General features: G+C 48.8%; 1 protein-coding gene across 1 annotated transcript in view; it reads left to right on the top strand.

Annotated features, from left to right (window-relative positions):
• The window catches only part of FAM168A (family with sequence similarity 168 member A), a 98,168-nt gene that overhangs the window by 64,300 nt on the left and 20,380 nt on the right, over positions 1-13,488 (top strand). The window contains exon 2 of the mRNA XM_080361064.1: positions 8,487-8,567. Coding sequence (XP_080217190.1) covers positions 8,487-8,567 — 81 coding nt within the window. The remainder of the gene's footprint in view (positions 1-8,486; positions 8,568-13,488) is intronic.

The following is a 13,488-nucleotide window of genomic DNA, read 5'->3' as shown; positions in this document are numbered from 1 at the left end:
GAACAGGAGCTGAGGGGAGACCTTCTGATCTCTGACCTGCCTGAAAGGAGCTTGGAGCCAGGGGGGTCGGGCTCTGCTCCCCAGGAACAAGCGCCAGGAGCAGAGGAAACGGCCTCAAGTTGCGCCAGGGGAGGTTGAGGTTGGATGTGGGACCAATTTGTTCCCCAAAGGGCTGTGGGGCATTGCAACAGGCTGCCCAGGGCAGTGCTGGAGTCACCATCCCTGGAGGGTTGGACAGACAGACATGAGGTTCTCAGGACATGGGGCAGTGCCAGGGCTGGGGGAACAGTTGCACTCGATGATCTTGAGGGTCTTTTCCAACCAAAACAATTCCCTGCCTCCCCTGCACTGGGGGACATGTCCCCAAAAGACAGGAGAACATGCACAGCCCAAGCCCCGAGCTCTGCATCTATGCGAGGAAGAGCATGGGCTGAAAAGATCCTTCTGGATGGAGAAAGTCTCATGCCACGCGACAGCAAGTTTTATTTCAATCTCTACTGCAAGCCATTTCCGAAATGCTGCAGCTCTTCATCTCTGGAGGCTCGGTTTCCAACGCCGAATTAGTTCTCCTATGTCCTTCTCAGCTATTTTCTCTGCGCCTCCTAATTATCACGTAATTAGGCTCATTCTTTCTGCTGTCATCGCTGCTGGCGATGGATGTTGGAGAGCATTGCTGCGGGTCCAGCTGGTGGTGGCTTTGGCAGAGCGGTCTCAGGAGCCTCCGTGGTGTCCGCTCTCCAATTTCTCAGCGCCGGGGTAATTTCTCAACTACCAGTTTTGCACGTTCACATCATAAAATGTAACTTTTTGGAAGTATAAGCTCAAAATCAATCTAAAGGGATTTACAGCAGCCTGTAGGCATGGAGTTTCTCACGTTTCTGTCCTGAGAAGGTACTTGTAAATACTATTTTTAAAGAGTTTCTGCATTCTAGGCAATAAAGAATGAGAAATAGTGCATGGACTCAAAAGTATTTTACAGGTGAAAATTCTTTGGCTGATCTAAGAGATCGTTGTAAAGACAAAATGTTCCTGGACCTGTTGCAGCTTCAAAGCGATTGCCCAGCAGAAGCAAAACAGGATGCGGCTTTTAGGGGCTTAAAAGGGAGAATTGGTAAAGTTGTCGCTTGAATTTACCCATCTTGGAGCAATGAGTGACACAATAGGGACGGTTTTGTGTGGCTGCCCGGCTTTTGAATCCATCAAATGTTAGTTAATGAGCTCTCGAGATCGCACAGCAAGTATCTGAGCAACGTTGAGCTGGAGTCCTTGGTGGCAGCGGGTCAAGGAGTTGAAGTGTGGGTTTATATCGCCTTGTCCTGCCTTTAGATAAGGGATTTTGGTATCTGTCCCTGTAAAAATCCGTGTGATACGGCCACTATTAGGAGCATATCACTGCTCAGCACTCGCTAGGGAAAAAAGAATGAAGGAGGGTATTTTGTCTTGCAAATTAATTGAGGCTGCTTGTAGCAATTTAAGCCCTCATCAGATAATGGCCAAGAGAAGCTATTCTTGCAAAATTAAACGGCGCATTTTGGAAATCAGTGTTGTAAGTGGCAATTCATTCTCTCAGTCACTAGTGGAAGGGCGAAACGTGCACCAAAGCACTCAGGCTCTCTAGTGAAGAGGAGCAAATTGTTTTCAAGAATCCCAAGTCCTAAGTCACAGGGAAGGTCCCCTCAAGTCCACATGAGTTCCTGAGCACCCCACTGGCTAGTGGATGTGGCTTTTGTGACCTTTGTACATGAACCAGAGCACAAATCCAGAAGCCGGAGGACAAGTGGGCATGAATCTTATGATATATTGAGGTTTATACCATGCCTTGAGAAGGCTGTGTTAGAGGGGTGTAAAACATATGCGCAGTAGGTGACACAATTAGAAACATCAATGAAATTTGGGAGGGGATATGTGAGCAAATCCCTGCTTAGTACCTTATGTTGGTGTCTCTGAAGCTCCAGGATCAGACCTAAAGCTTATGGAGACAGACTCGCAGTCTGGCCAAGATGCTGATGAACCTAAGGAGGTTCTTCACTGCCAAAGAATATTGTAATAATACACCTGCCATTTTGGCTTTTTTGTAAATTCACTCATTTTTTTCAAATCTGGATTGGAGTGATATGCTAAAAGAAATTGGTGCCAACTAGGGAGACCTTGGCAGGCTGGAGAAGTGGGTCCATGTGAACCTCATGAGGTTCAACAAGGCCAAGTGCAAGGTCCTGCACCTGGGTTGGGGCAACCCCCGGTGTCAATCCAGGCTGGGGATGGAGGGATGGAGAACAGCCCCAGGAGAAGGACTTGGGGGTGCAAGATTGGCCATGAGCCGGCAACGTGCGCTTGCAGCCCAGAAATCCACCCGTGTCCTGGGCTGCATCCCCAGCAGCGTGAGCAGCAGGTGCAGGGAGGGGATTCTGCCCCTCTGCTCCGCTCTGGTGAGACCCCCTGCAGTGCTGGTCCAGCTCTGGGTCCTCAGCACAGGACACACATGGACCTGCTGGAGGGGGGCCAGAGGAGCCACAGGAATGATGCGAGGCTGGAACAGCTCTGCTGGGGGACAGGCTGAGAGAGTTGGGGTGTTCAGCTGGAGAACAGAAGCTCCGGGGAGACCTTAGTGCGGCCTTTCTGGACTGAAACGGGACCAATAGGAAAAATGGGGACAGACTTTTGAGCAGGGCCTGTTGTGATAGTAGGAGGGATAATGGTTTGAAACTAAAGGAGGGAGATTCAGGATGGACGTGAGGGAGAAATTGTTGCCCCTGAGGGTGGTGAGAGCCTGTCCCAGGTTGGCCAGAGAGGTGGTGGATGAACCATCCCTGGAGACATCCCAGGCCAGGCTGGACGGGGCTCTGAGCAACCTGAGCTGGTGAAGATGTCCCTGCTCATGGCAGGGGGGGCACTGGGGGAGCTTTAAAGTCCTTTCCAACCCAAACCATTCTGTGATTCTATGTAGGTTGCTCATTTACGTTGAGGATGGGCAGCGTGTGCTGAAGTCTCCTTTAGAGCAAGCATAAAATGGGAAGATATTTGAAGTGGTGCTTCCCCTGTAAAACTTGCCACAGGTGCCTTTGTCGTGGGGTTTTAACGTCACTTTGCCCCTCGTGCACAGTCCTCTGGAGCCTGACAACCTACAGGTTGTCTCAAGGCTTTTTCTGGAGCTGGTTTGCACCTGGGCTGGGTATGAGCTCCCTGAATTTCCAGCGTGAGTAAAAGAAAATAACAAATCTAATCCTTGAGCAAGCCCAAATAAACCTTTCCCCTCTATCGCTGCCCATTCGATTCTTTAATCCTCCCCAAGGACAACCCTTTGCCTGCTCACATCTCTGGCTTGTTTTTTTGCTCCTGCCCTCTCATTTCTCCCCAGGAATTCAGTATTTTTGATGCACAGAACAAGCACAGGTGCTCGGTACCTTGGGACCAGGATTAAGCCATCCCAGAAGCTGCCAGGATGGAATTAAATGCCCCATCCAACCCAGGATGGATAGAACTGTCTTAAACCATTCAAACATGTCTTGTGCAGAAGAGATCTATGCTGAGCTCGTGTATACGGTTACACACGCCTCTGTCTTGCATATCGGCAGTAAAATACATATATAGCTGGAAATATAAGCTAACTGCTTTATTATGGGTGTTCTGAATATAATCACAGAGGAGTCTGGGCTAAACAAAAGCATTTGAAGGCTTTATACGCCACTCTTTTTCAATTTATTTCATAAACTCCTTTACTAGTGCATCTTCTAAATGTTAAAAAGAAGGAGCGGGTAGCTGGGACTCGCAGCCCGAAAGTCATTCATCAAAAGCAGGATTGCACCAAGGGGCTGGAAATATCGGTATAGAACCATTTAGAAATGCATGAAAAATTAAAGGCGGCTTTAAAATACCGACGTGCTGCAGCCTCCGTGCTCTTTGCCTTGCACAGCCAGTTATTGCCTCGTAATTTTTAAAGCGGCTCAGTTAGTGCCGCTCAGAGCTGAGCGTTGTGTGTTGTCCTTGGGGAGAACATTAAGCCAACACTGGCTTTCCTACTCCTATCGATTGCGGAGGTGATATTAAATTAAAATAAAGCATGAAAACAACGTTTGATTTCTTCGGTGAGGAATCTAATAAATTTTGTTCAATATGTTTTAATCTTATTTTCTTTCCTTCTGCATTGTGGGGGTAATAAGGCCCCAAGCACTAGCAGAAGCAGAGGCCCATCATGCGCACATCTGGACAGGTTGAAAATAAAGGGTATTTTCTTTCCATCCCTGACATTTTCACGCATCCAGCAGGAAGCCCGTGAAGATTAACAGCACTCAGTGTTAACCAACCCGCTGGTATTTTTGCAGATTGAGGATGAAGAGGCAAGATGGATGTGGCAGGAGGGGAGCAGGGTCTCCAGGAGGACCGGGGATTTGGGGTACCCAGGAATTTAGGGTACCCAGAGGGAAATCAGAGCAAGATCACAGAATCCCAGAATGTCAGGGGTTGAAGGGACCTGGAAAGCTCATCCAGTGCAATCCCCCCATGGAGCAGGAACACCCAGATGAGGTTACACAGGAAGGTGTCCAGGCGGGTTGGAATGTCTGCACAGAAGGAGACTCCACAACCCCCTGGGCAGCCTGGGCCAGGCTCTGCCACCCTCACTCCAACAAGTTGCTTCTCAAATTTAAGTGGAACCTCTTGTGTTCCAGTTTGAACCCATTACCCCTTGTCCTATCATTGGTTGTCACCGAGAAGAGCCTGGCTCCATCCTCCTGACACTCCCCCTTTAGATATCTGTAACCATGAATGAGTCCCCCCTCAGTGTCCTCTTGTCCAGCTCCAGAGCCCCAGCTCCCTCAGCCTTTCCTCACACGGGAGATGCTCCACTCCCTGCAGCATCTTGGTGGCTGCGCTGGACTCTCTGCAGCAGTTCCCTGTCCTGCTGGAACTGAGAGGCCACAACTGGACACAAGATTCCAGGTGTGGTCTCCCCAGGGCAGAGCAGAGGGGCAGGAGAACCTCTCTGACCTACTGACCACCCCCTTCTAACCCACCCCAGGTCCCATTGGCTTCCTGGCCACAAGGGCCCAGTGCTGGCTCATGCTCACCCTGCTGTCCCCAGGACCCCCAGCTCCCTTTCCCCTACACTGCTCTCCAACACCGCGTTCCCCAACTTACACTGGAACCTGGGGTTGTTCCTGCCCAGATCCAAGACTCTACCCTTGCCCTTGTTCTAGTTCATTACATTTCTCCCCGCCCAACTCTCAGCCTGTCCCGGTCTCTGATGGCAGCACAGCCTCTGGCGTGTCAGCCACTCCTCCCAGCTTGGTGTCACCAGCAAACTTGCTGACAGTCACTCTATTCCCTCATCCAAGTCATTGATGAACATATTGAATAACAGCGGCCCCAGCACTGCCCCTGAGGCACTGCACTAGATCCAGGCCTCAAGATGCTGGATGCTTTGTTGCCGCCGCCTCTCCTGAGCTCATCCCTGGTCTTTGGATCTGAGCTTCGTTTCATACCGAGGGGATGTGAGGCATGGGGACTGCAGCTTTTGCTTTCCTGATGAAGCTCATTTTGGGGATGGAGAAGAACCAATAAACAGAAATCCTAACAGCTCAAAAACCAATAAGGTATAAAAATGTCTCACGTGTTTTTAAATCCAGTGAATTTTGAGCACGGGGAATTTTTAAGCACGTTTCCCCTGGCACAAATTACCCCAGATTCTACTGCTTTCTTATCTTGCAGTGTGTCCAATAAAGTAGCAAACCACATTAATTTTCCTGCACCTTTCCCATCTCCGTTTCCACTTAAAATAGAAACGACTGCGGGATGCAGTGCTACCAAGCAGAAGTTAAACCTAAAAAGAGAAAGAAGACCAAAATATACAGTTGTCTCCATCTGCCTGAAATAACCATGAAGTCTTTCAATAATTGGCCGGACGGGAAAGCTTACCCAAAGTCACAGTTTTCCTGTGGTCTGACTTATTTCAGGCTCGTTTTTAACGTATAAACCTCATGTCGAAGGTTTAGGTCTGAGTAAAAGAGAAGAGCTTTTTGCTGGATTTGATGGTGTGTGAGTGCTGGCGCTATCTCAGAAATGAAATATTTGCTGCGCGTAGCCACACAGGACTATGTTTGTCATGGTTGTTGACTTAAGGACTATTAGTTAAGGACTGTTATTAAGGATTATTGCAGCAGTTTGTGGGATTTTGGACTTAACTTGGGGGGATTAATCAACAGCAAAGACCAGAAGAACCTCTTGGCGACCCAAGAGATTATAATCTAGATCCCATTGCTCATTGATGAGCTTCGTGAGAGTTCCCAACAACACAGGCACAACTATCGGCTACTAAACCGTGTGCCAGGGAGGTAAAACCCGGTGTAGAAACACGGTTGAGAGAACTATAGGGAAAATACGCTTGGTATAGTCAAGAAGTGAGCTGAAGTTGGTTTAACACCCCTGGCCAGACCCATCAAGAGGTAAAGTGGGATCATCAAGCTCGAGCGGGCAACAAGAAGCGATGAATGTACTGGGAAAGAAATGGTTATTTTCTAACGAAGCGGAGAGCAGGCAGGGATAGTTCTGATTGAAGATCTTCATCATTAATGTTCTGCTTGCAATCACTGGATCTGCAAATAACTTTCCGAGGAGCTTCTTGATTGCTCCAAGGCTGCACGATGACAACAGAGTTTTATGTAGCCTAAAAAAAAAAATCAATCCGTTAAACTGCTGCTTACCCAACATTAACTACAGCAATTTTTAATTAACCTGATTTAGAAGCCAAATATATCACTGATGAAAATGAGAGGGTAGAACACGCAGTCATTTATTCCAGTACAGTGGTCATGATTGTTGAATTAGATTTATTCAAATGAACCTCGAATTTTTGCCGCAGCACTCGACTGTTTGCCGGGTACCGGGTTTTACACATCTTAATATAGTTGAAAAGCAGTGAACTTTGGGGCACGGGAGGGTGGGATGAGACATGTTTGTCTTGCTGCTCAGAAAGGGGGAGGAAAGACCCACAATCTCTTTTATTTAATAAAGCAAAAAACCAAAAAGATGGGGTGTGAATCAACTGCTAATTAATTGTTTCCAGCCTTTGCTGGCAACCAGCAGCCGGCATCAGTGGAGCTTGGCGGGGAAAGACTCTCCAAGGGTCATTTTTTGGGTTGGCTCTGCTCTGGGATTGTGGCCAGTGAGATGCACAGATAAATCGGAGCAGCCACCGTGGCGGTGAAGCTCAACAAAGCCAAACTCTCCACCAGCGAGGGAAGATTAATGTGTCCCATCGGGTCTGTCGGATTTACGCAGGGACACGTGAGAGGGGATGGAATTATTCCAGTTGTTACCATTTTCAGTTGGGAAGATTTCCAAGAAATGGAGGCTGGGCTGTAAACGAAAGCAAAAAGGAGCAGACTGAGGTGCAGACGTTGTTGCCTGTGGTTCTCATGGAAGACAAGAACTTCTAATGAACTTCTAGCCTGGAGAACAGGAGCTGAGGGGAGACCTTCTGATCTCTGAACTGCCTGAAAGGAGCTTGGAGCCAGGGGGGTCGGGCTCTGCTCCCCAGGAACAAGCGCCAGGAGCAGAGGAAACGGCCCCAAGTTGCGTCAGGGGAGGTTGAGGTTGGATGTGGGAACAATTTCTTCCCCAAAAGGCTGTGGGGCATTGGAACAGGCTGCCCAGGGCAGTGCTGGAGTCACCAGCCCTGGAGGGTTGGACAGACGGACATGAGGTTCTCAGGACATGGGGCAGGGACAGGGCTGGGGGAACGGTTGGACCCGATGATCTTCAGCATCTCTTTTAATCAAATAATTCTATGATTCTGTCATTTCCCCTGAACTCCGCATGACCCGCCCGAGTGAAGATGATGAAAACTGAAGATGCTCTGCAACCTTTTCTAAAGTGCCCATTAAAACCTCTACGCGGCTTCAAAGGGGACGAGCTGCCGTGCGTGTTCCTTCCAGGTGGCCTGGCAAGTAATCGGGTCCCTCCCAGGGATGGTGCTTGTGCAGCCATGAGTGAAGATGAGCGCTGGCGTGTTTTCATGCGATGGCTCTACCTGCCCTTTAGCAAGAAGCTTTGGTTAATGGAGGTGCTGAGCACCGAGAATCGGGCTGGGTACTGAGCTTTGCAGGAAGAATGAAATCAGGCTACAATGGATGCAAACAGCCAAGGAAAAGCTTTTGAATCTCGCTGTGCTGGTGGCTTTTTTGTAGCTGAATTCTGCATTCTGCATGTGTGGTTTTCTTCAGAGCACACTGAACATTCCTGCCTTCTGTATTCTGGTTATCCTCCTTGTTTTCTAGAGGAATAAAGATGAAATATTGATGATGTCATGTGTGAGTCTGTACATTCGCAGTCCTTCCTACACCCTGGGCAACGGAGAATCCATCTGTATTTACCTCCCAGCTGTGCCGATGGCCTCTTTCCTCGCACAGGTTGTTCGTTCCTTTCCAGGGATGCTTTCCTCTTCTCTCTCGCTGCTGATAAAGCGTAATTTCTCTTCTTTAATCTCGTTGCAGGTTATCCAACGGGCTATCCCACCGCTGCCCCAGCCTACAACCCAAACATGTATCCAACCAGCAGCCCCGGCTACGCCCCAGGTAAAAATCTGTGTATGGAGACAAGATCGGGCATGTCGAACCATGCAGGAGGATTTAACTTTTGCTGCTCGGTGTGCAAAACCCAATGGTTTCTATGTGCTTGTCAGCAAACACTTTCCAGGGAAGGCGCCTGCGTTAAGCTCTTCCTAACTCTGCTGTTAACTTCACTGGGAATATTTCTCTATGTTGCAAAGTGCTTTTGAGCTATGAATTATATCTTAATCTCAGGAATTTTACAGTCCTCATCTCTGTGATACTTGTGCATTGGTGGCTTTTAATATTTTCCTAACATGGCGTGCATCTCCCTGGGACTGCCTTCCCCTTCCTGCTGCTTGGACTTCTCCTGACATGTTGTAGATGCAGGGACCAATTAAACAATCCTGACATCCATAAATCCATGAGTCCGGATGGGATGCACCCGCGGGTGCTGAGGGAGCTGGCTGAGGTCATTGCTGGACCGCTCTCCATCAGCTTTGCCAAGTCTTGGGAAGTGAGAGAGGTGCCTGAGGACTGGAGGAAAGCAAATGTCACTCCAGTCTTCAAAAAGGGCAGGAAGGAGGACCCGGGTAACTCTAGACCGGTCAGACTCACCTCCATCCCTGGGAAACTGATGGAACGACTTATCCTTGGTGCCAACTCAAGGCATATCAGGGATCAGAGGGTCATTAGGGGCAGTCAACATGGCTTCACCAAGGGGAAGTCGTGCTTGACCAACCTCATTGACTTTTATGAGGACATAATGAGGTGGATAGATGATGGCAGAGTGGTGGACCTTGTCTACCTTGACTTAAGTAAAGCATTTGACACAGTGTCCCACAGCATCCTCACAGCTGAACTGAGGGAGTGCGGTCTGGGTGATCGGGTAGTGAGGTGACTGTGAACTGGCTGAAGGGAAGAAGCCAGAGAGTCGTGGTCAATGGGGCAGAGTCCAGTTGAGGCCTGGATCTAGTGCAGTGCCTCAGGGGCAGTGCTGGGGCCGCTGTTATTCAATATGTTCATCAGTGATTTGGATGAGGGAATAGAGTGACTGTCAGCAAGTTTGCTGGTGACACCAAGCTGGGAGGAGTGGCTGACACGCCAGAGGCTGTGCTGCCATCAGAGACCTGGACAGGCTGAGAGTTGGGATGGGAGAAATGTAATGAAATAGAACAAGGGCAAGTGTAGAGTCTTGGATCTGGGCAGGAACAACCCCAGGTTCCAGTGTAAGTTGGGGAACGAGCTGTTGGAGAGCAGTGTAGGGGAAAGGGACCTGGGGGTCCTGGGGACAGCAGGGTGAGCATGAGCCAGCACTGGGCCCTTGTGGCCAGGAAGCCAATGGGACCTGGGGTGGGTTAGAAGGGGGTGGTCAGTAGGTCAGAGAGGTTCTCCTGCCCCTCTGCTCTGCCCTGGGGAGACCACACCTGGAATCGTGTGTCCAGTTGTGGCCCCTCAGTTCCAGCAGGACAGGGAACTGCTGCAGAGAGTCCAGCGCAGCCACCAAGATGCTGCAGGGAGTGGAGCATCTCCCGTGTGAGGAAAGGCTGAGGGAGCTGGGGCTCTGGAGCTGGACAAGAGGAGACTGAGGGGTGACTCATTCATGGGGATCAATATGGAAAGGGTGAGTGTCAGGAGGATGGAGCCAGGCTCTGCTGGTGACAACCAGGGACAGGACAAGGGGCAATGGGTGCAAACTGGAACACAGGAGGTTCCACTTGAATATGAGGAGAAACTTGTTGGGGTGAGGGTGTCAGAGCCTGGCCCAGGCTGCCCAGGGAGGTTGTGGAGTCTCCTTCTGTGCAGACATTCCAACCCGCCTGGACACCTTCCTGTGTAACCTCATCTGGGTGTTCCTGCTCCATGGGGGGATTGCACTGGATGAGCTTTCCAGGTCCCTTCCAACCCCTGACATTCTGGAATTCTCTGTGATTCTGTAATTGTCAGCAACTGTGTCCTGTTTGGTATCTGGATCTCCCATGCCGTGTCTTTACTGTCCTCCTCTTTCTTTCCTCTGTCACTTATGGACTCTGGATCTGTCCTAGTGTCTTCTTCTGTCCAGCTCCTGCCCTTCACATCACCCTAAAATAGTTCTTCCAAAGATGCAGCAAGCTCTTCTGGTCAAACTCAGGAACTCTTCTTTCTTAGCCGTGGTGTGCTGGTTATCTTTGACAGCATCAGCTGCACTCTTCGCCATAAAATCTTGTTTTCCCTTGGCTTTCCCAGTTTGGCCAGTTATTTTCTACCTCTGCTGCAGACCGTCCATTGGGACATATTTGTCACCTGCTCCTTCCAGCTTTCTATGAAAGCTCAACCAGGTTACTAGGACAGATCCCTTCTCCACTACTCCCCAGCTGTCTCTGGGAAACATTACCTGCAGGTACAAGGTCTTCGTTATTCAGAGAAGTCTTAATTTTTCCTGTTAGCCCCATGCTCTTTGACATCCTCCTTTGTAGTCCCTCTGCATCATCCTGCCAGTCAAGGTGATGGGTGCTGTCTTCATTCTCCATAGCTCAGCCCCTACCATTGAGTCCTGCTCTCTCTGCCATCTCCAACCTTCACAAATCCTCCTCCAACCTTCCAGAGAGCTGGTACAAAAATAATCTTCCCAGCTGTAGAATCATAGAATGTCTTGAGTTGGAAGGCACCCACAAGGATCATTGAGTTCTAGTCCAATCCCTGCATAGGACAACCCCAAAATTCACACCAAGTGTCATCCCCCTCTTTGACACCCACATGCTCATATCTAGTACAGGCTGCTTGTTTTTATTTATAGAAGCAATGTCCACTCCATTCGTTCTTGGTGTCCAGAGCCTTACTGTTCTTTTGGTTTAGCCAACCATGTCTGTCCTCTTCACCTCTTACCTTCCCAAGCGTCTCCCTTGTTGCTTCTGTTCCTCTCACTGGAAGGTTTCCCCTTAGCACCCACAGAGCCATTTCTCATTTGAGTTCTTCCGTTAGCCACAATGAGAACAATCAGCCATTGGAATCATCTCCTCAGGCAAGTGGTGGATTCCCCAACACTGGACACTTTCAGGTTTCAGCTAGACACAGTGCTGGCCCATCTTGTCTAGACTGGGTTTTTGCCAAGGAAGTTAGGACCACATGATCCTTGTGTTCCCTTCCAACCTGGTATTCTATGTTTTGTTTGGACAAAACGCTATGACTAGACTACCAAGCTGCTTCGCTGCTCTTGTGCACCATCCCTCCACACCTCCCTTTTGTCTGGGTTCCACTCTTGTCTCTTGGCCAAACACGTGCCCAGCCCATGACTCTGGTTATGTTGCTCAATGTACGCAGAGAAAGGTGCGGATGGAGGAGGACGCACAGATGTCCAGGTCCTTACTGCCAGGCCAAAGACAACTGGAGAGGAGAAAGCCATCAAAGCATGTGGGTGGCATGAATACCAACCCAGTTATCCCCTGTCCATCACTTGGAGGTTGAACACCTCATCTACATGAGGGTGGGAGGTGGGAGTTGTTGTCAAAGACACTTTTTATTCCACAAGAAGGTGACCTTCTACTGTTTTTAAGCCAAAGAAGTTACTCCAAGTAGGAGTCATGGAGTAATTCCCACCTGTGCACAGGCGCTGTCTTCATCGCAGCATGGACTAATGAGGTTCTGTGCTTAATGAGGAACATTTGAGTTGCACTGCTACATCCATCACTTGGGTTTTTATGCTTTCAAGCTCTCCTATTTAGTAGTAACCTTGAGATTTTGTTGCCCAGAGAAGCTGTGGATACCCCATCATTGGAAGTGTTCAAGGTCAGGTTGAACGGGGCTTTGAGCAACCTGGTTTAGTTGAAGATGTCCCTGCCCTTGATGGAGAGGATGGACTAGATGAGCTTCAAGATCTTGTCCAACCCAAAGTATTCTATGATCAGGGCATTATTATATTTATTAGCCTTGTGATTTTTAGGCTAAAGGATCTTATCAGAGCGTTTTCTGTAAAGGATACGGACACGTAGGTCAAACGCAAGAGTTGGCGGCATCTGAACTGTGATTGGAAAAGCATTTCTGAAACCGGGACTCAGCCTTTTTTCATGGTTTCTATGAAAAAGGCCTGAAAAAGAAAATCCCTCTCTCAGCCATTTCCAAGCACACGAGAGATGAAAAATAATATCTCGCCCTTCGTTTTGACTTCGTGGCTTTTCGGTTGGCTGAGATGTTTATTTTGAAGGCTTCGCCTCAAAAGAGCTGCGGGATTTGCAAACCTCTGAATAAAGCCGTGTTTTCCAAGGCTGATGAAGCAGGAATGAGGATTTCTCTGCCAAAAAGCCCTTCTCCATGTCACGGTTTAAATTCGCTGTTGTTTTGTGAGGTTATTAAATAAAGCCGTTTGTTGGGGATGACTCTGTCAGGGATCTGTTGCGCTTTCATTTGGTTTTATGCCCTTCTTGTAGGGTCTTTAGCTGCATTTCTTCCCACTAAAAATGTGTAATATGAAGTGAGTTTTGTTCCCCTAGATGTGTGGCAGCACCCTCAAATTCCCCCGGAGGATGTAACACTGAAAGAATAAAGTGGAAAGAGCTCCATAGCATTAAAAAACCCCACAAATTTATTAGTAGCTTGTCCTGCCAGAGGTTGGCAACATCCTCCCTGCTCAGCGAGTTAATACTGTATATTGGCCTGGACATTATAAAACATCTCTTGTCCCCAACCAAGCGGGGAGGTGGCCAAAGGGACACCCGAGTGAGAGGGAGCAGCAAATCGCTTCAGGATGAGGAATTTTGGGGGGATCTGTGTCAATTTGTACATCTCAGACACCTTGAGTGGCTGGAGTTCCTATTGGAAACCAAACCCCAGAAATGTCGCTTTCCAAGCAAAACACTTTGCAAAATCTTGACGGAATCCGCACATTCCCTTGGAAAGATTTTATTTCAGCTCACTGCAATTTTCCAAATTAAAAAGAATGGAAGAAAAAAAGACGAGGCGATTTTCAAAGATT

Source organism: Nesoenas mayeri (assembly GCF_963082525.1).
Source record: "Nesoenas mayeri genome assembly, chromosome: 1".
NCBI classification, from domain to species: domain Eukaryota; kingdom Metazoa; phylum Chordata; class Aves; order Columbiformes; family Columbidae; genus Nesoenas; species Nesoenas mayeri.
Note: the sequence above shows the minus strand (reverse complement) of the source record. Positions and strands in the feature narration are given on the sequence as shown.